The sequence below is a fragment of the Strongylocentrotus purpuratus genome, unplaced genomic scaffold (genome assembly GCF_000002235.5).
Source record: "Strongylocentrotus purpuratus isolate Spur 01 unplaced genomic scaffold, Spur_5.0 spur5_contig_844, whole genome shotgun sequence".
NCBI lineage: Eukaryota > Metazoa > Echinodermata > Echinoidea > Camarodonta > Strongylocentrotidae > Strongylocentrotus > Strongylocentrotus purpuratus.
In genome coordinates, this window is record NW_022145551.1 from 1,684,966 (window position 1) to 1,709,100 (window position 24,135).

At 37.1% G+C, this 24,135-nt stretch overlaps 1 protein-coding gene across 1 annotated transcript; it reads left to right on the top strand.

Moving 5' to 3' along the window:
- Positions 1 to 5,268: 5,268 nt before the first annotated feature.
- On the top strand, positions 5,269 to 23,216 carry LOC105438341. Its single transcript, XM_030990449.1, has 8 exons — positions 5,269 to 5,356; positions 15,666 to 16,541; positions 17,113 to 17,355; positions 18,977 to 19,672; positions 20,073 to 20,300; positions 20,859 to 20,992; positions 21,448 to 21,688; positions 22,856 to 23,216. Exons 2-8 carry the CDS (start codon positions 15,728 to 15,730, stop codon positions 22,942 to 22,944), a joined length of 2,445 nt encoding a protein of 814 aa, XP_030846309.1. The 5' UTR covers positions 5,269 to 5,356; positions 15,666 to 15,727; the 3' UTR covers positions 22,945 to 23,216.
- The last annotated feature ends 919 nt before the right edge of the window (positions 23,217 to 24,135 follow it).

Consider the following 24,135-nt stretch of genomic DNA (forward strand, 5'->3'; position numbering starts at 1 on the left):
GAGCATCAGGATATTGAGATTGGAGCCGAGGATATTCGTTATCCAAACTAGCCGGATCAGAAACATAAACAGTAGCTGAAGGAAACTGGTCACGATGAAACGCAGGGCGGGATCCTCGAAGATATGCGATGATATTCTGTGCCAATACACGTACTCCGTAGCCGTTTAAGTGTACGCCATCAGCGGCGAGATGTGTGTCAGGAGTGATGTTTTCATTGTCCACGACTCCCCAGCTGCGGCGATTGGCTAGAAGTTTCAACATTTCATTTACACTGCGCACTTTCTCGAAATCGCTTGCTGATTCTCCGCGACGATGGATTATTGTCGAGACACTTATTTTCTTGGCTGGTGTCAGTTTGACAATTTGTTCTGCCAGGGACTCAAGTTTTGCAACAATTTCATCTGCTTCGTGTGAAGTGACATCGTTCGAACCTAGATGAAGGATTACTTCTTTAGCATTTTGCTGAATAGCTTGCTCACAAACAATGTCACAAACATCTCCAATACGAGCGCCTCTGAATGTTTTGCACTTAACGGGTCTTCTTGATAGCCTCGAGGGGTTGATGTCCTTTACCATGGAATCACCAACAATCAAAACATCGGTTGAATGGGCATTCTGCGTGACCATTGATGCTCTCAGGAGCTGATGTTTTGCTTTGTAGTCTCGTAATTGATCATCTATTGTAAGGCTATTAGGTTCATTACAATGCTGATCTTTCTCCGTGCTTGCGTCGGAATCGATTTGAGCTTCATCTGTTGTCGTCTGATGAGCTGATTTAGAGCCTTTTGTTGACGAGATGATGCCATTGACGGTTTCATTCAATATCTGGAGTTGGTTTTGAACAGATTCCAAAGTAGTTGTGATTGTACCACAGGTCTTGCAATTGTTTTCATTCTGATTATCTTCAATCCTCCCTTCTCCTGTTTGAGTAGATTTGTTTGGGACGCCTTGGCGGGAAAATTGGGGGTTACCCGCGCCATCTTGGGCCTGTGTGTCACTTGGTACCGGGTATTCATATATGGTAACAAAATGCTCACAGATAAACTTGTCAAGATGAGGTAAAATATGACACAATAAATCTGTAACATAGTCTATACGGTTTTCTCCACCGTGTTTTCCATAGCGTTCGTATGAAATGTGAAGATGTTGTATGGCTATACGTAGACCAGCAGTAGTCATATATTTCGGAAGTTTGTAACGAAAACTCTCAGCTCCTGGATTGCCAGAGTGGGTATTCGACTTTAATTGTGTCATTGCGCCCTACAGTGTTGATATACTAGTACATATAAGTCTCTCGATAAAAGTCTTTTAAGAAAATACAGTGATCACAATGTACATGCATATATAAGCTCACCCCATCATTAAATGTCACAGGTGGGACCAAGACTCTAGTCCGGCATCAAACTGTCTATATGCACCGGGTTCACAACATCACAAATTGCACAAGAAAACACAAAATAACAGTAGCACATCTGCATCCAAGTTAATTTGGCGTTTCCACGGCGATATTTCACTTTGCGAAACAATACAACAGTATAAATAGACGGAATATAGCAGAATATAGCAGGAGTATAACAGACGTGCGTGCGTCGTTTAAGAATTCGGTCATATGATGATATACTTTTTCGTAGCTTGATGTGACGAGGTGTCTCTATCCAGATATCTGTTGATAGTATTATAGAATATAGAAGCCTGAAATGACCTTCTACTTGTAACCGACAAGTCACCGCATTAAAATTAAATTGCAAATAGTGTTCAACAACACGATGATGGATGAAACTTTCTAATATTCGAAGATATATGACCTTCAGACCATATTGTTTTATTACTTTTTTATTCAATCAATCAACGTCAAAGAATTGATTCATCATCGCTCTTCAATTCATTATTTCACCTTTTAATGTACTTGTATTCTTATGAATCACGAAATAACACTGAATTGGATTATTCAATGTTTGTTTTGATTAATTTCCTCCCCGTTCCTTCTCCCTGTTTAATACTGATAGAATTTTCGATTTTTCTTAATCAAGGCAAAATATTATTTTCATAGTTTCTTTATGCAAGACAGGAAGAGAGAGAGAGAATATGTTAAGTGAGAATTATCGAGTACAACTACGAAGTGCATCCTTTTCAATATTATTCAATCAGCTAAAATATTCAGAATCTGAATATGATAAATCCACATAATACACCAACGCTAAATGAAAATGCACTGACAGGCATCAGTTAAAATCATGAATTCTCTGTGACTGGCTTAGCACTTGTTTCTGAGGGACCAGTCACTGAAGATCGATAATTTTACATGTGCCTCGAAAAAACAGCTCAAATACAGTACATTTGATTGACATCCTTCATCAATAAATGAAAATACTAAGCATGTATTAGCTATGAAGGTGTAAAAATCAAGTATCAATTCACACCTTTATACAAAATACACACAAACACACACGCTCACACACACACGCACACACACACACATACACACACACACACACACACACACGCATACATGCAACGACATAACAAACAAAAAAGCCCAATACAAACAAACAAAGCAAAACAAAACAACACAATAAACAACAGTTTAAAGAAAACAAAAGTACCCTGAGTATAATAATTTGGTCAGGCGACATTCTGGCTCTGGGTTAGGGATAAGTCTCCCATTTGTCGAGTACAAAAATGCCACAAATTTTTTTGTTTTTTCTCTTAGGCGCTTTCTCGCTTTGGAGACTTGGGACATTACTCACAATATATTGTGGATAGCACATTACGAATCCTCTAAACAGAGAAGACACTCCCGAGTCTTTAATCTTTTAAAAAAAATTGTTGCCATTCAGAGTGTTGGAAGATGTGGGAAAGTTGTCCCACGCTTCGTCATAATAGTGCACATACATGTACCTTTTAGTGATTAAAACTATCAAAAATTCATAACTTTCTAACTTTTTGTCCGATTTCCTTTAAAACTTTCACCAGTCTGCTTCTCTGGTTTTTCTGCTCTTCCTTGAGTCTAGAATAGTTTGCTGTTAGGGTAGGATTTCTCTTTAAAAGTTCGTACTTCTTTCTGAATAGCAGTCCATGCACTTAAACTTGATGCTTCCTGATGCATATAACATGTTACGTGTTTCTATTTTTAGAATGAAATTATGCCCGCTTTGATTTTCTTTTTTCTTCCGTTTTGGCTTGACTGTTGAAATATAGCTAATGAACCAACATGAACAAAAAAATGTGATGTTTTTGTGTTTACTAAAATGAATGACCTTGCACCATTACGACGTATTGTCGGAGTCAATATGTTTATGCTATTATTTTTCTCTGGATTGTTTATCCTTCAGTAGATTGGTTGTTTGAACCAGTGAATTAAAAGGAAACGCAACAAAAAAACACTTAAAGATAAACTTGAGTACTGGTAATGCGATTGCATTGTGAAAGAAAAGGTGTGGAATGGATCAAAAAAAGTTTATCATATAGCATGTAAGTAATGGTGTGTAATGCAAATTTGGCAGAGTGTTGGTAAAGTAACAATCACTTACACAGAAAGATGTATATGGGACAACACCCATGGCGTCGGGGCTAATACTACCCTGATTTCCTTATCTTTCTACGCACATGACATTTATTTCTAATTGTTTGGCACATTCAGAGTAAGTTTTTGTTAGGTTCTGTGAGAATTTATTTTCTATAATTCCCAGAACTCATGTTTATCTTGAAACTTCCGTAGTATTTCATTCACAGTCTGTCTTATGACATATAATACTAAAGGGTGACAGGAATGATCAGTCTCTAGGCACTTCACAAAGTTGCAGGCATTAATTCATTGCAATTCGGAGGTATCTAAATGTCTAAATGAATAAGTTGGCAACATCGCTCTTACTCAACACAGTCTTCCATTGGCTTAAAAATTGTAGTAATTCATGCAAATTTTGCTCATTTACATTTTGAATTTCAGAACATTCTAAATAAACAAAACTATAAATTAAATATAACGGTGACACTAAACTGATGTGGGTTCATTCTAGATATCTTACAAAAATGGCATGGTCTGGGTATTATTTGACAATATGTCATATTATCAGTGCAGTCGTATTTTAAGAAGAACATTTATATATATTTAATGCAAGTGGTTTGTATAAATTTAGCAAAATAACAGGAGTGGGCCTAGGGTTTTTCTTAGGGAGGGTGAGGTGCTCTTTAAAAGTCAGAATTTCGCGGATAAACTTCATTTTGCATGAAATTGTAAAACCCAATTGTTATTGAATACCTGAATCTGGGCAAACGAATTGTATCGGTCTTTGTGCATGGTGTGGTAATTTACTGACGGGATTCGCTGGTATGACTAGCTGTCAGATATTATCGCTTGATAACCTGAAGTACTGTATAGTTTGAAATTGCACATTTAACAAAAAATACCACAAAGAGACTCATTTTCTTTCATCTATGCAACGACAGCCTGCATTCCATAATGCACACGCGGAAGTATTCCTTTCAGGAAGAAGAACAGACTCAATTCTTAAAGGGATCGTTTAACAATATTAAATCTGAGATGCACGGCCCTATGTGTTATTAGTGTCTGTGGTAATGATGTCGCCCGGAGAACTCTCTCTCTCTCTCTTTCAATGTTTTGAAAACCCTTCACTATCATTCTCATTTCTCTCTCTCTTTCTCTAATATACACCCACTCACACGCACACGCACACATACAACAACATAACAAACAAAAAAGCCCAATGCAAACAAACAAAGCACACAAAAGAACTTTAAAAAATGCATAACTTTCTAACGTTTGCTCCGGTTTCCTTCTGAACTTTCACCAGTCTGCTTCTCTGTTTTTCTGCTCTTCCTAGAGTCTAGAATAGTTTGCTGTTAGGGTAGGATTTCTCTTTAAAATGTCGTACTTCTTTCTGAATAGCAGTCCTGGCAGTTATACTTGATGCTTCGTGATGCATATAACAAATTACGTGTTTCTATTTTTAGGATCGAAACAACTAAACGAAAAGTCATACATTTCTCTCTCTCTCTCTCTCTCTCTCTCTCTGTACAGGGTATTTTATCTCCTTTGTTTTTAAGAAATCCATTAACAAAAATTAATCATGAACTCTCTGATTGGTCAATAATGTGTCATTCCTTCACGAGGGGCGGAGCCTAATAATATTTTCCTCTGCAATGCAATAGCATGTCAATAAAATGACAAATACGCATCCTTATAATAATGCAATGTTTCTAAACTCTTGGGAATAATCACATTGAGGTACTGAAGTAAACGGACTGCATGTGAACAAGGTGAAGCAGCATCATTCTTTTTTCCAAAAGGATTTGACAAAAGTAAATTTCCGCAGTGCCATCCAGTAAAAAGCTCAGGTAAACAAAATCGTTTTAAATATCATAGTATAAAATATACAGTTAACGATTAAATTATTCATATCCTTATTGAGTGTTTTATAATTTTCTTTTAGTATGTGTAAAATTGATTTGTCCCGATTTATGTTTCTTGATAATTTACATATAAATGTATAAGGCCCTAATTCAACCAGTCCACAGTTAAGAAAAACACACACAAATAAACATACAATTTACAATTGGTATGTGTAATTTCTGTTTACATTTTGTTTTTTGTCTCTCTATATATATATAATATAGTTTGCTGAATAGTTTGCTGTTAGGGTAGGATTTCTGTTTAAAAGTTCGTACTGCTTTCTGAATAGCAGTCCGGGCGCTTACGTGATGCTTCCTGATGCATATAACAAGTTACGTGTTTCTATTTTTAGGATCAAATTATGCCCGCATTGATTTTCTTACTTTTTCCGCTTTGGCTTGACTGTTGATATGAAGCTTATAAACCAACATGAACAAAATACTGTGATGTTTCTGTGTTTACTAAAATGAATGACCTTGCACCATTACGACGTAATGTCTGAGTCAATATGTTTATGGTAATGATGTCGCCCGAAGAACACTCTCTCTCTCTCTTTCAATGTTTGTTTTACCCTTCACTGTCATTCTCTCTCTCTCTCTTTCTCTAATAGACACTCACACGCACACACACGCGCGCACACGCACACACACACACACGCACACATACAAAAACATAACAATCTAAAAGCCCAATGTAAACAAACAAACAAAGCACACAAAAAACAATAAACAACAAAATCAAAAAGACAAAAGTACCCCGACTTTAATAATTTGGTCAGGCGACAATCTGGCTTTGGGGTTAAGGAAAGACTCCCATTTGTGGAGTACAAAACTGCCACAAATTTCTGTTTTTCTCTTAGGTGCTTTCTCGCTTGGGACATTACTAAAAAATATATTGTGGAAAGCATATTACGAATGTCCTCTAAACAGAAAAGACACTCCCTAGTCTTTCATCTTTAAAACAAAAATTGTTTCCATTATGTGTGTTGGAAGATGTGGGAAATTTGTCCGGCGCTTTGTCATATAGTGCCCATTCCTTTTAGTGATTAAAACTTTCAAAAATTCATAACTTTCTAACTTTTTGTCCGATTTCCTTAAAAAACTTTTACCAGTCTGCTTCTGTGGCTTTTTCTGCTCTTCTTTTAGTCTACAATAGTTTGCAGTTAGGGTAGGATTTCTTTTTAAAAGTTCGTACTGCTTTCTGAATAGCAGTCCTGGCGCTAATACGTGATGCTTCCTGATGCATATAACAAGCTTCGTGTTTCTATTTTTAGGATCAAATTATGCCCGCTTTGATTTTCTTCCTTCTTCCGTTTTGGCTTGACTGTTGATATGAAGCTAATAAACCAATATGAAAAAGATACTGTGATGTTTCTGTGTTTACTAAAATGAATGACCTTGCACCATTTCGACTTATTGCCTGAGTCAATATGTTTATGGTAATGATGTCGCCCGAATTCTCTCTCTCTCTCTCTCTCTCTTTCAATTTTTGTATAACCCTTCACTATCATTCTTTCTCTCTCTCTCTCTCTCTCTCTCTCTCTCTCTATCTTTCTCTCATATACACTCACACTCGCACGCACACGCTCGTGGGCACACACACAAACACGCACACATGTATACAACAACATAACAAACAAAAAAGTCCAATGCAAACAAGCTTAAACAAAGCATACAAAAAACTTTCAAAAATTCATAACTTTCTAACTTTTTGTCCGATTACCTTCTAAACTTTCACCAGTCTGCTTCTGTGGATTTTCTGCTCTTCTTTAAGTCTAGAATAGTTTGCTGTTAGAGTAGGATTTCTCTTATTTCTTAATAGCAGTCCAGGCGCTTATACTTGATGTTTCCTGATGCAAATAACAGGTTACGTGTTTCCTCGAAATAACTAAACGAAACATTATACAACTTTCATAGGAAAACAATCGTTTCCGGTTTTCTCTCTCTCTCTTTCTCTCTCTCTCTCTCTCTCTCTCTCTCTCTCTACTCAGGGTATTTTTTTTATCTCCTTTGTTTTAAGAAATCCATTAACAAAAATTAATCATGAACTCTCTGATTGGACAATGATTTGTCATTCCTTTACGAGGGGCGGGGCCTAATAATATTTTCCTCTGCAATGCAATAGTATGTCAATAAAATGACAAATACGCATCCTTATAATAATGCAATGTTTCTAAACTCTTAGAAATAATCACATTGAGGTACTGAAGTGAGCAGACTGCATGTGAACCAGGTGCAGCGGCATCATTCTTTTTTCCAAAAAGCTTTCACAGAAGTAAATTTCCGTAGTGCAGTGCCATCCAGTAAAAAGCTCAGGTAAACAACATCTTTTTATATAACATCATATAATATATACAGTTAACGACTGCATTATACATATCCTTATCGAGTGTTTTATAATTTTCTTTTAGTATGTGTAAAATTGATTTGTCCCGATTTATGTTTCTTGATAATTTACATATAAATGTATAAGGCCCTAATTTAACCTGTCCACCCTTCATTCTTAAGTTAAGTCAAACCCACACAAATAAACATTATATTTACAATGGGTATGAGTATATTGTTTCTATCTCTCTCTATATGATACATAACACTAGTTGAAAATAAATAAATGATTCCGCCATGAAGCTGAATACATGTCTTTGCGACAATTCAAACATTCAGACGTTTCACGGAATGATTTATCTTCAACTGGTTAAACTTGTTCATTTGTTGTTGTTGGGAGTATTCCCAAGCCCACTACTATTTTTTACTACAACATTGTATATGATATGGGTGTATGAATGTGTGTCTCTGTGTGGAGGTGTGTGTCTGTGTGCAATTTGAAAGGAAATTAGGGAATCGTCACATTTTCTTTCGCATTGTATTCGTTTTCGCGAGAGTTGCTAAAACTACGGTTTAATATTTTCGTACATTTATGTATTATATATATATATATATTAATTTTTTTTTTATATGGACAGCGAATGTAGTTGTTCCAAAATTATGACGTAAATTTTAAATCATTTCAACAGTATGACGCATATCATTTAAACAAAATGATGAAATCTTTGAATTTTATCGTGATTTAAAGTTTCAAGTTTGTTTAACTGAAAATATTTAAACGATATATTACGTAATAACCCCAAAAAGCGGCAGCAACTGAATTTTTTCTCCCGATGCTGGCATTAAATAGTCTTATACCACAATATATAGATGTATTTTTAATTTTAATGTTATCATGTATATGCCTATGCATTTCAGCTTATAATACGAGAAGCGCTGCCAACATTCATCTCCCTAAACATAAAACCCGAAGATTTCAATTTGACATTCGATACTCTGGGCCAAATTTTTTGAACACCTTACCATCTATTCTACAAAAATCGCTCTCCTTGCAAACCTTTTCCCGTAAGGCAAAAATGTATTTAATTGCTCGATATATTGATACCCTCTCTTGTATTTATGTGTGAAATGACCTCTTGTGGAATTCAATTCAATGAGATGTTTGTATTTTGATCACTTATGCCTGGATTACATTTGGCCTGCGATTAGTCTACGCGGGAGCCCGTATCCTGCCCGTATCCCCTTTTCCGTGCGGCCTCTGTGCGGAGGCAGGAGGCGGCCGTGAGATTTTCGTACGGATTCATGGGCTCCGCAGCCTTTACGATTTTGTGTCGCGAAAAGTTAAACAAATTTGAAAAAATCGTAAGCCCGTAGCCCATATACATGTCGTAGGTGGCATTGCACACTCCCCGCACGGGCATCGCCCGGAGGCCTCGCACTGATTGTGCAGCAAACATACGATATTTCGGTGAACATGGGGGCACGGCGACTGTACGGTCACCGCGCCTTCTCCGCGCAACCGTACGATTTCCGTGCGGAGGCTGCGGAGACTGCACGGCTACTGCATTCAAATTGCACGATTTCCGTACAATCTACGAGCAGCCTCTGTACGGATTTTCCCCGGCCTGCCCCCGAGGGCCAATACAATAAATGGCACGATGCTCGTAGATAATGTAAACACAAACATCGTAGCCCGTAGCCTCCTACGATGTCTACGAAAAATCGTAGACTTATTTATCGTACGGCGCCCGGGGCAAAAGTAATCCAGTCATTACGTACATGCCTCAGCTGTTGCTAGTACCATATGTATATTCCCAGGACAATGCTGTCGGATAAAGCTGCTGTTTGTTTGATGATTTTGCTTGTTTGTAATGATATGTACCCGCTGTCTATTTTAAAATTGTAGTACTTCGTTATTTTCATTATGTAATCACAGACACATGCACAGCCCAATTGAGGTAACTTTCTCTTTATAAGTGAACATGCCTTCCTATATTTAATTCTCTCCTCATGTTTTTTTTTTCTTCTCTCTGTTCCATTTACTATTTTTGTTCTTTCCTATCAACTTTTGGTTATATAAAATGTAATGTTCATAATAATATCTATAACGTTCTTTCGGTAACTGTGTTAATTTATTATGGGCGTTCCCAACTCAAGCTATGCTTTCCGGGTTTTCGCCTCCTTCCGTATCTGAATTATTTACTGTATACTCTATGTTGAAATAATTGTTACATCATGTATATGTACATTGTGCTTCATAGTGTACTGTTGAGAAAGAAATAAAAGTTAATAAATACAAATACAAATTGCTGCAAACCATGCTGACATGCTGAAAGTTGTAATCACTCTACGTTCAATTGTTAAAATAACACAGTTTTTATAACAACATCCCCAAATAGGTGTAAAAAGAATGCCGTTATCATTATGGAAGGATACTGTATTATGCCAACCTTTTTAATTGTGCTTTTTACATTATTTCATTATGCTTGATCTGACAAATAATAATCATACAATTTTGTCGATTTCTTTTGGATGATATACCGTTATTCATTATCTTGCACTGTGACGGCTTACATTATAATCATGGGGGCAAAGGTAAATACATAGATGTTTATTGATAATTTACTTCTGTCTGTGTACGTGCAGTTTTCATGCCCATTGCTTCCGAGGTCGTATTTAGTGAACCAAGGGCAAAACCACCAAATTAATTTTCTTTTCGTGTTTGTGATCATGATGGACGTGACCGGCAACTTCTACACCCTGTTACAGTTTGCTCCGGACCGACATAGCCTTGGTCTAATTGTGTTTTTGTGTATTCATTGCAACCAAAAGGTTGGATTTCAAATGCGAATGAAAGATAAAAAGCATTATATTCCGCTTACACTGTCGCTCATAAAGGTGGACTATTTTTTTAAAATCCCAATTAATGGAATTATTTTAAAAATAATTTAAAAATAATAGATCTAGATAATAGTATACATTTTCAGATTTTATTGAATAATAATTTGCCAATGTGTGATTTGTGTGACTGCTAAAGCATGTGTATGTTACTATGCTCATCAACTAGGGGACCTATGCCCTTAAGTCATAAATGACAGTAATGAGGATTAATGCCCCACAAAAGGGCACTAATATAGCACATCGACACGGTTTTGATCCTGGGGCCTCACAGTTACGAGGCCATTGCTTTGTCACTGAACCATGACTGTACGTAGCAGGGGCCTGGGTAGGGGGCAGTTTCCATAAACAAAAATAAATAACAGAAAATGCAATAATTTTTCAATAATTTATTGCATTTTACCCCGGTTCCCAACATAAACAAATCTTCTGTGTGCCCATGCCTTGAGCCATAATGCATGGCCGTCCAGAGGAAATCAAAGCGGGCATAATATTCCACCTTTATGAGCGACAGTGTACTAAGAATCTTGCTCTACGATTGGTCAAAAGTAAATCACGTGATGAAAGATAGTTTGCTCATCATTGATGGGAGAAGAAAAGTTTGTTGCACTGTGTAGATAGTAGTAATATCTACACAGTGCAACGCACTTTCACTGAAGATAGAAGTACTATCTACACAGTGCAACGCACTTTCTCGTAATACGCTGCGTATTGCTCTTCACTTTATTAAGCGCTTTAGTGTAATAGTACGCGAACTTTGGTCACGCCTCCATACTGCATGCACTGTACGTATCGTATCCCGTTTGCTAGCTGTTAATTGATGACTTGTTGCTCTAAAAATGACGGAAGAAGTGAAATGTTTCCGATGTGGAATATAAAGCAAATAATCACCTTTTGGTTTTAGGCGATGGCAAACTATCATTTCGGCGATCTGAACGAATACGCTATCTTTTCTCAGCTTCGCCTCGGAAAGATAGCTACTTTCAGATCGTCTCAGAAGTGATAGTTTGACCCATCACCTTCACCAACGGTAATTATTTGCTTAATACATAGCAATGGTAGATATAATTTAGGGTGATATATACTGAATTTATAAAGAGTAAACAAACTATGTGGTATATGAATAAATTAATTAACGTGGTTAGCTCACTGCAAATGAATGAGTTCAGGTAAAGATGAAAAATGTAAGGTTTCTCAGTGCTTGCATTTAATAACCACTGATGGTAGAAATACCGGAACCGGAACCGGAACAAATGGCCTCATATTCTAAATCTGAATATTTTCATTATGATCACTTCAAAATCTTCAGGTACATGTATACATCAGGTCTTAAGTTCTTTACATGTATATGATCAGTCTTTTCTAAATGGCTCTAGGCAATTCCTTTTTTCACAGGTCGACTTTATCGTAGGCTTATTCAAACCTCCCAAATAATTCATGTATAGGTCTACTGTCCTCGAAATATATTAGACCAGATCCCTGTTATGTACATCATTTGTCGAATTGGTAAAGTCCAACTGATTAACTATAAAAAGCCAATATGTCTTACAAGAAACAACCGTCACCATCATCATCCTCATCATCCTCCTCCTCATCATAATAACCTTCATCGTAATCATAATCATAATCATCTTCATCTTCATCATCATCTTTATCACCATCATCATCACCATCATCAACATCATGCATCATCATCATCATCATCATAATAATCAAGTCCAACCAATTTACTATAAAAAGGCCGACATGTCTTGCAAGAAACCCCCGTCACCATTATAATCATTATCATCATCCTCATCAAAATCCTCATCATCATAATCATCATCACCGTCATCATAATCTTCCTCCTCCTCCTCACCATCATCATTACCATCATCATCATCTTCATCACCATCATCATTACATCATCATCATCTTCATCACTATCATCATTACCATCATCATCATCTTCATCACCATCATCATTACCATCATCATTACCATCATCATCATCATGCATCAACATCATCATCATAATCATCATCTAAAATTCACCGTCTCTACATGTAGACCTTTATAATTTTGTGAAATATATCCTGTTCCGGATGTTTCACTGTATGAACACGAAACAGAATTAAAATTAATCTTGGTAGAACCAAGTGCTACGAAGATATATGAACATAATTGTCTTTCATAGCGAATCGATTAACTAAATATAGTTGTGACATGCTAAAACGAGAACAGCTGTAGGTTAAATCATGGAGCTCTTAGGAGGTTCTCTCTCTCTCTTCCATATTCTATGTGGGAGGTTTTATGAAATGATTGAACTATCAGGGGGGCATTTCACAAAACTTGTCATCAGTGAAAAATGACAGTTTTTGTTATAAGCTACTAAAATCCTTGCTTTTGTTTGGCTATCAGCAGATTTGACACTGATTTTTTTTTTTTTTTTGTCATTGAAAAAAGGCTTTGTAACACGCCCCCATCCCCCCCCCCCCCTGGAGCTCGCTGACGTAATGATCTATCTGAAACTACCTTTATATAATTATATATACATATATTTTGTATACGTTTTTATCATATGGTTACTTACGCATTGGTAGATATGTCAACAAAAACTGCGGTATATAAATGCGTCATTAGAATATTTTGTTTTGTGAATATATGTTTCGATTCTGGTAACTTGTTAATTATGGATGGATAACCTATTATACTAACCTTTTTGCAATTGAGCTTTTGAAACTATTTATTTATGCTCGATCTGACAAATGATCATGCAATGTGTTCTACTTATTGTGGGAGGTATCTTGCACTGTGACGGCTTACATTAGAACCATGGGGGCAAGGTAAATACATAGATGTTTATTGATATTAATTTCTGTCTGTGCGTGTATGTGCACGTGTCATGCGCATTGCTTTCGAGGTCGTATGAAGCGAGCCAAGGGTATTTTATTGGAATAAAAAATATTAGTTTTCCGAATTCATGAGTGAAGCACGTTTTAATGAGTAGTGATCATAATGCACGTCCGGGTTCACGCAAAAGCGGTCTATTTTTATAGGTATATTAAAATTTGCCCGTGTACGGTTTATATCTCCAAATGCATAGTATACATGCTAAAGCTGTGGAATTGTCTTCAAACAGTTCGGGGGGAAGGGAAAAACCCCCAAATGAATTTTCTTTTCGTTTCTGTAGTTATGATGGACGTGACCGGCAACTTCTATATCCTGTTACAGTTTGCTCCGGACCGACATAGCCTTGGTCTAATTATGTTTTTGCCTATTCATTGCAACCAAAAGGTTGGAAATCAAATGCAAATAAAAGATAAAAAGCGATAAATAACAATGGTAGAAATAATTTAGGGGTGATATATACTGAATTTATATAGAGTAAACAAACTATGTGGCATATGAATAAATGAATTAATAACAACGTGGTTAGAGATGAAAATTTTGAGGTTTCTCAGTGCATTTAATAACCGGAACAAATGACCTCATATTCTAAATATGAATATTTTTATGCTATATTTCCATTATAATCATTTCAAAATCTTCAGGTACATGTTTACATCAGGTCTTAAGTACTATACATGTACATGATCAGTCTTTCCTAAATGGCTCTAGGCACTTTTTTCACAGGTTGACTTTATCAAACCTCCTTAATAATTCAAACATTGTGAGTCCAAAAAAAATTACACTTAGAAAATTGCTAATTATATAAAAAATCATCTATGAACAGTAAATTATTATTTGAATTATTTGAAATGAAACTAGAGTTAGGGTAAGGGTAATATACCGGTTTTTTATATGTCCTGTTAATGTATACATTTAGGGTTACATATAATATTTGATATGATTTTTTTAAATTTTATTTCTGCATTTTTCCAATTTATATAATAACAAAATAACAAAGAACATATAAACGTAAAGTATAATACAAAATATACATACAATGATAACTTTTCATGTACATTTTTTTTTTTTTTTTTTTTTTTTTTTTTTTTTACATATGTACATATAATAACGAAACTTAACATATTATTATGAATTTAAAGTATTATCCAAACTATCAGTTGAAAAAAGTGCAGGACACCGCAATCATAAGCGAAGCTTGACTAGGATGGCGGCCTCAAAAAGAAAAAAAAAATCTTAAGGTAAAACTTAAAATTAAAAATTGTTTAAACGTTCTTTGTGTATTATTTTTAAATTATTTTAAAATAATTCCATAAATTGGGGTAAAACAAAAATATTCACCCTATATGAGCAACAGTGTATGAAAAGGTCGGAGGCTATCTTATTGATTGTTTGTATCGTCACTATGGTCAATCAAGATGGAATGAAGCATTATCTTTAGACACCAGCATTGGAGTTTGTACATTGCATGGATACCATTTAGTTCAGTCGACAGGGTACACACATTCGGTATCATTTGACTATCATGCCATTGAACTGAAGGTAAAATAGAATAATAAGAGAGAAATAAAGAGGGAGAGAGAGAGAGGAAGAGAGAGGGAGAGAAGGGAAGCGAGAGAGAGAGAGAGAGAGAGAGAGAGAGAGAGAGGGGAAGAGAGAGAGAGAAGGGAAGAGAGAGAGAGAGAGAGAGATAGAGATAGTCCTCTTATGTTAATACTGAGAGAGCTTTCTCGTGTGGAGAGTGACAGTAAATGACAAATAAGTGCAATAATGTTTTGAAGTTACTAATCACTTTTCTGTCTTCTATGCGCTTTTTTTTAATTTCTTTTTTACAGAAATTAAGAATTCCGTTTTCGTACAAGAATTTTATGAAGTTATGAATCACTTTTATGTCCTGTACGCTATTTATTCTAATACAAACATTAATAAGTTCATTTTTGTATACGAAGTTAATAATTACTTTTCTGTCCTCTACGCCCTTTTTCTACAGAAACTAAGGATTTTATTTTCGTACAAGAATCACTTTTATGTCCTCTTCACTATTTATTTTAATGCATAAACTAAGGAGTTCATTTCCGTACAAGAATTGTATAAAGTTACTAATCACTTTTCTGTCCTCCGTGCCATTTTTTGTTTTATACAGATACTAAGGAGTTAATTTTCGTCAGAGAACATCACAGCGTTAGATCCAAGAGCTTGTCTACCATGAAGGCGTTTCTAACCGTCCTTGCGACCACTTTGCTGGTTGCCATAGTATCGGGTCAGAATACTACGCTACCTGCAACGGAAGATGAGCCATTCGTCAACCCAGGAGAGATCGTTCCTGGGCTCACAATCCCATATCTGATCAACGCTGCTGGCGGCATCTGGCAGCAGGATCGTGTCATTGATTCCATGGCCTATGCTTGCAGAGAGGTCCTACCTTATATAGGTTCGGTAATACCAGAGGTAGACCAGAGAAGTCTGTATTGGGGTCCGGTCTGTGATGACGTCATCGAAGCTTCTGATGATCTAGATGCCTTTGACGCAACGGGGTGGTGTGATGATGACATAATCCCTATGATAATGATCACCAACTTGACGTCCCAGGGCAGTGATGGAAGATATCGCAGACAAGCAGGACCAACCACGGAATACCCTGAATCCATGAATAATCCCCTGGATATCATTGAAATCCTGACCAACATCACCAGAGACCTCTATGGAATCGACATCAACATGATCATCAATGACCCATCTACAATCAACACCATCTGCACCAACGTCAAGGAGAATTTCTTGAGGCCATCTCTTCAAGATTTGACCTCTCAGTTCGCGGCTGAGTTGCTGAGTGCGTTGCTTCCCCGGGCAGCTCCACTGTGCCAAGACTGGGATGGTTTCCTCCAGGACTTCGGGATAAACTCTACCTCTCCAGAGTATCCTTTGATCCAGGATTTTGCTCGTATAGGATCTCAAGCTGTGGGGTACGACAACAGGGAGGAACTCTGTCAAGCTATCACTCAAACACTCTCCGTCCAAGGTAAGAGTTTCATTTAATGATAAATTTGGGTACTAGTCATGATATTATATTGCTTTAGAAGGAAGAGTTGATTTACTGACACGTTTTTTGGAATAATGAAAATGAAAGAAAAATGGCATAGAATTTCTACCCCCGCATCTCATGGGTACTCTTTACACCCAACCTGTGGCATTAGAATTTGGGGCCTAACTTTTTAACTCGTGTCATAATAGTGAATGTATATGAGAAGATAAACATCAGTCCATTTCAGGAGGGATTTCTACTTGATAAACTGCCAAACTGCTATCCAAATAACGATGAGGATTAGAAAGTATTTTATATGGTCAATATCAGAAATCCAACCTTCGCTTTATTAGTTTGATCACAATTATGCAATATACAAGAGAAGCTAGTATAACGTGTGTTTGTGCTGTTAAGATTACTCCAAAAATTATTGATCTTATTTCCTGATGAGTTTTAAATGTCCTTTGCAACGATTAAAATCTTCTAAGGTCATATTTAACCACACCCAAATTATTGTTTAGTTTGTTTGTATATTTATTTTTGTTTTATTTATTTCGTCACAATACAGGTGACAATGGTGAAGCGAGACGGTCATTCTCAACGGATTTAATTCTCAGCCTTTTAGAAATCCCGACAAACTCCGCCAGGTGTTCAATGCTGGCCAATGGAATAGTCTATGACGTCATCGAACCAGTCATCAACATCGGCGACGAATTAATGATTACCGATGAACAGCTTTACCAGTACACGGGATTCCAAAGACCGAACCCCCTTGATTCGCTCTGCATCTTCGTAGAGAATGCTTTCACAAGTGAGCTTACCATCATGATTATCTATTTATTCACTTATTTATCAGGAGAGTGCATTTATCGTATCATTCAAAGAAAAAGAAAGGGCTACACATGCAGAGTTAAAGGGTCACTCTAACCAAAATGTGCTAAAAAATGGAGAGAAAAAGACTTGTAGAATAAATTTTGACGGAGATTCCGAATATGACATTGATTTTCCTTAGAAATCATCAATAATTCTGGAATCCATTAAAAAAAATGACGACTCAAAACGCGCAGAAAAACAACCCAGTTTCAGTAATGACGCATTTGACGTCACTACAGGCGTCTTTCCGGTGAAAATGTCTTTAAAAAGCTAACTATGATGTTAATTGAAAACAAGACATTTATCCGAAACATAATATGCACTTGATAATCCCAGTACGTTTCTGGCAATTTCGTCATTCCTAATTATGAAATTATGACATTATCAAATCGGACATGCCCGCAATGATGTCAAATGTGTCATCAAACCACGTGACCGTATTACCTTTTTCAGTGGGGCGTAGCCCAGCAAGCATGAAAACTGTGAAAATGGATGGCTGTCATCATTTTTTAGCCCTCTCTATGTCTGTCTTAAGGACCTCTAGTGGGTCTACGTAGCATGCACAGTGCAGGTTTGCGAATCCAGCTGCAAGGCCACCCAGCGAGAATTGCCTGGAGGAGCCAGAGCAGTGAGCATAAACAGTACACCGTGGAACTGCGATAACGATGAGTGTTTACGATGAGCGTTTCAAATCGCTCATTCTGCCTTCAAGATTGAGCTTAAACGCACCCTAAATCGTAGATCTGCCTCTTCCTAAATTAATAGACCGGTTTACTAACATATTCAAATCGAATGAATACTTTTTAAACAAATGTTGTTCTTGACAACTTGACAGCTTGCCCGAGGCTTGCCATACAAAGCAGCATCTAACGTATCCTGACTGGATTCCAAGTATTGTAGTTCATTCATAGATAAAAGGTTAATAAACAATTCGTCACTATTATATGTCCCCTAGGAAAGAAACATCCATAAATTTGAATATGTTAGTAAACCGATATATTGAGTTAGATTTATTTTCATGTGATAATTATTATTGTAATCTTTGCCAATGATCTATAGCCTGTGAATGTGGTACATTTTAAGTTAAGTATTATCACGATTACAAATATTTTCGAAAAACAAATGTAGGCTCAAATTGAAATGCGCCAATTATAGTGACTAATTACGCAAACCAAACATGTTTCTAACGGCTCGTCCAGACAAGGCGCGGCAAAACTTTGGCTTAAAAAAAAGATTATGTTTACATAAGGTGCAATACGTTTCACATGTCTATATGTTATGACACAGAGCTCAGTTGCCCTTCATATACACGTAACCCCCCCCCCCCCCCAAAAAAAAAAACACACAAAAAAAAAAAACAAAAAACAACAACAACAACAACAACAAAACAAAAAAAAAAAAAACAACAACAACGTTAACAACAACAAAGCCCCATATCCGAATAAAAAGCCCTAAGGGATAAACAATAGGGTCTAGAACTTGCCATTGAGCTGATTTCTTGAAAATCCGAGCGATCGTTTTTGTTAATATTTATTGTTTCTCCTCCTTTCAAACCCCAGCTGTGGTGGATCTACCAGACCCAGTTCCATTCCGGTTCATCCCAGACACTAATCTGACTGTCGAGTTCTTTATCAACGCCGCAGGGGGAGTATGGATCCAGGAACGTACCATTGATTCTCTAGCCTTTGGATGCACTGAGTTCCTGCCAGATCTTGAGTCCATGATACCCGATTTCCGCACGTTCTCTGCTTTTTATGAGCCAGTCTGCAGAGAGGTACTTGTAGCAGCCAACGACCTGGCAGTCTTCGACGCAGAGAGTTCCTGTACTGATTTAACAGCTGTTTTTACTGATTTGATATCCACGGACGACGGCAACAGGAAGCGGAGGCAAGCAGATATGGCGGAGGAAGATATGTTTGATTTCATCGGAATCCTAAGTAATACTACCAAAGACCTCTACGGCTTGAACATCTCCGACCAATCCACCGTATGTCCCAATATCAAGCAGTTTCTAGAACCATCGTTACCCGAAGTGGCCACCAGATTTCTCACTGAGCTGACCAGCGCAGTGCTTCCTCAAGCAGCCCCCTACTTTTGTGAAGATTGGGAACAGTTCCTTTCAAGTGTCGGGATCTCCAAGACATCGCCCCACTATCCAATCATCTACGATTTGGCAGATATAGGATCTCAAATGCTTGGACATGACAGCAGGGATGCTATCTGCGAGGCCATTCAACAGGCTCTATCATATGGACGTAAGGCATTTAGGATCAATACGGACTTTACACTATCACCCCAATAGCATATTGATGATATTGGACCAGCCCCTTCCGACAGGGATCTTACACTCATTATAGGGGTGGTTTTGTCTGTCCCGAAGCTTATCAAATATAAAGCCGTAACTTTTGCCTTTGGATTTACAAAAATTATGCTTCACATAGGACTAACAATATGTCTTTCATATTATTATATAACATAATTCTTAAAATAATTCTGAAATACTGCATTTAAGTTTTTACATATTCATCTTGTAGAGTCAAAGACATATTGTTGCATTTGCGTGGCATGGAATTTCGTTTGGTATCTCTCTATATTAGTTGTCCGATTGTTCCATTCTTTAACATATTTTGTATTCTATTTCGTGTGTACACATAGGGGCAGACCGGAAGGCCTTAGGGAGGGATGCTCTTGAGAGTTTTCTCGATATCTTCACCGACGTAGAGAGATGTATGATGATTGGGAATGACGCAATTGATGACATCATCGAACCTTTCTTCGGGATCGATGTTCCTGGGTTTGAAGTCACGAGCTACCTGATCTCTCGATACACCGGTTACAATGGAGTTAAAGATATCTGCAATGCACTGGAGACGGCATTTACCGGTGAGTTTAAACGATTTCGTACCTAGGGTGGCCACACCTGCCCAAGAATGGGAGATCCCTTGACTAGCAAAGGTCTCATGGTGTATTAGTAGGCCTATAGTGGTTGAATCTCAATCAAAAGGTCGAGGGTTCGAATCCTAGCCTAGGATTAATACGACTAACGTTCTCTGGCAAGCCATTAATCCAATTGTCTGCCACTCTCAACCGGGCATTAAATAGGTACCCGGTATGATGCGAAAGTCATTGTGGTTTACTCAACATCTTTGGGGCGTCTATTTAATAGGGACTTCTAGATGTGCGTGGACTGCTACGTGTAACATCCTTTTAAGGTACTGTCAGTCACATGTGACGTCCTTTAAAAGAACGTCACACGCAGCAGTCCACTTTGTCAACGTGCAAATCTAAGAATCCATAATGAGGCATGGCCAAGGGGTGCACTCGGGTGAGAATGTGCATATTACATGGTGTGCAGGTAAGCCTGCCAGTGCATAAGAACTCAGCATAAAAGTGGATTTCCTTATGATTGTATTATTTTGTCTTCACCGTTATTGTATACAGTGTTATCTGGGAGTACTCTGACACTGACCATAACCGGTGAAACCCTTAATGGCGAAGAACTGATGTACACAACTGACCTGACCAACATGGCCTCCCCTGCTTTCAAGAAACTTGAAACAATCTACTGCGGAGTGGTACGTAAACATTGTTACATGTCATTTTTCCGAAGTCCATTATTCTGAAGGTTCGTTTTTTCCGAAGGTTCGTACATATTGAGAGAGGATTCACGATTCCGAAAAAAATTAAAGGGTTCAATACAAAAGGTTCATACTTCTGAAAATGAGTTCCTGATATACTATCGAAATTTCACGAGATTTGTATCTGAAAAGATGGCCGAAAAAACCCGAAGTTTTTATATTGCTATGCACTTCCTAATTCCGCAATAATGTACCTTCATTCGGAGATTGCAGAATCTTTTCTTATTTGTAATAGATGAAAAGCTCAGTCTATTAAAGTAAAGTTTCTATGCCTCCCTCTAATTTTCTATCACCCTTTTCTCTCTCAATATGTTTCGTATCACACATAAAGTGAACGAGGTCCATAAAACCCATTTAAACAAGAGACTGTGTCGATATCGTTTTCTTGACAGGCCACGAATCATCTCGAGCGGGAGCTAGGATCAGATCTTCGTAGACTGGACTGTGTAGCCAATTCGTTCAATCCTGGCAGCATTGTCGCTGAATTAGAGATTCAAGTCTTTGCTACCACCCAAGATGTGGCTGATTCTCTCGCTGAAGACGTGGCTGAGCTGTCTACCGGTGAAGGTCTCGTTCTCTCCTCCGATGGGGACTCCCTGTCCGTATCATCGTTCTCGGCTACTCCTAATTCCGGTAGGCTAGTCCATCTTTAAAATAGTTATAGTCATATCGATGTGTGGTGCAGTGGTCAAATGGTCTAGTGGTTACGCCCCGGACTGTATATAATGATAACAATACTAATATTTCGCGTATATAGCGCTTAATACAATGTCTCTAAGCACTTTAAAGATATACTATAACCCCGGTCATTGGATTCAGTGCTTACCCACACACACTGTGTGCGCAATCTCCACTCCCTGGGGAGCATTCTAGCCAGGTGTTACTCGACGCTCAAAAACTATTCGACCAATATCACATGGTTCATGGTTCGCGGTACAAGTCCCGGCTGGAAATATTTTTCCTTTTGCGAGACATTAATCTACATATGCCACTCTCCATCCAGGTGTTAAATTGGTACCCGGTTGGAAGCGAGCGTTAGTGTTGTTGGATTGGCATGTGTGCGCTTGTAAAGTGGCGCATGGCCGAACTACTCCTCAGGGAGTGCAGCGTGTGCACCGTCATGTGCGGATCTGGAATTGAATCCAATGACAGGGGAAATAATGATAATAACAATTTAAATGGCTCAGAAACGTAGTAAATAGCGCTTTACAATATGACTATTATTCACTATGAATATGACGGACAAAGAAAGAGGTCAAAATATACAGTTCCTAAGGTACACAAAGGAACATCCCTTCACTGCTTTTATGTAAAAATGAGTAAAATAGGTGAATATGCATGTGACACCTGTTCAACACATTTTTACATAATAGAAGTGAAGGGCTGTTCCTTTGTCTACCTGAGGAACTGTATATTTTGTCCTCTTTCTTTGTCCGTCATCTTCATAGTGATTATTCCTTCGATCAAGGAGTTAATTTATTATATAAATTTATTATGGGGTACGAATTACACTGATATAAAAAAGTTCACCAAACTTCGGTCGAACATGATAAACTGACCTTTTTTCAAGAATTTAGATCGATAAATGATATTCAATACAAGCAATTAAGAGTTTTATTTTGGTATATTGGTTAATACATGAACACAACATCGAAGGGCCTCCACCGGTCACCGGACTCTAAACTCTAATTTTAAACGCAAAATGTAATACTCAAATTATTATTAAAGTTTTATTCAAGACAGGTCTTGAGAGTATTCTTTTAATTATGTTTCACTTTCTTCATCTCTCTTGAATTCCAGCTACTACCAATGGTGGGCGGGGCTTGTTAACTGGAGCTATTATAGGCATTGCAGTGGGCGTGGTCATAGTAGATGTCGTGGTTCTATAACTCATTGGATACTTCGTCGTTCGCCGCCCAGGTCAAAAACGTTCGACGATTGCCTGAGAGTACTGCATTATTTGGTTGGTTTGTTTGAATGTGTGTTTGCTTGTCTGTTTCTAGTTTGTGCTGAACTCAATGTTTTTTGGCTTCAAGCACATCACGCCATGTTCAGACTGAAGCCCTTGTGTATCATCACCCCTTAATGCACTATTATGTTAATGCTACGTTGGTATGTAAAGGTAATATATTGTTTAATGTTTTGTTTGTTTGCTTCTACTTTGTGCTGAACTCAGTGTTCCTTGGCTTCAAGCACATGATGTAATGTTTAAATCAGACAATATTGTCCATACGGTTTGTAAATGCATTGTCAATCATTGTTTTTTTTATGTAAGATGAAACAGTAGCAAATAAATAATTCAAAATCAGTTACAGATGTAGATGAAGAATAATTTTGAAATCATATCATGATTTTTAATCGAAAAATTTATTAAGAATGTAATTGCTAATAGCACTTGTAAATGCATTGATTTACATTGGTATGTAGAGGGTGTATATAGTTTAAAGTCCATACGTTTTGTAAATGCATTGGCAATCATTGTTGTTTATGTAAGATGAAACAGTAGCAAATAAATAATTTGAAATTAGTTACAGATGTAGATGAAGAATAATATTGAAAATCATATCATGATCTCGAATCAAAAAAATGTATTAAGAATGTTATTTCTAATAGCACTTGTAGGGGCACTGAGGTTTATAATCACATGATGTGCCATATAAATACACCATATTATTGTTAAGTTTGGATACCATCATACTTCATCTCTGTAATTAAGTTTTGGAAATGTAAGACATAAAGGCGTTAATTCAATTTAAAATACGATAACATTAGAATCATTAGATCCCTTCGAATGTTAAAAATTGATATAACTCTTATAATTAAGAGCAAAGTAGGAATTTTGAATTCCTTAAATTGTCCAGATATTTCAGCCATTTTATTGAGAAATACTCCCTTTTCAGACTTATATACAGTCCAATCCATTATGGTATGAAATTCATCCCCAACCCTTCCTAAGTTACATTCATTACAAGTACTTAATGTGAAGGTATTTTTTCCAGTCGTCTATGTCTTCCAGTTTCTATCGCCTAGATGAACTAATTCTCAGTCTGCAGATATTTGTTCGTAATTGTACGGTTTTT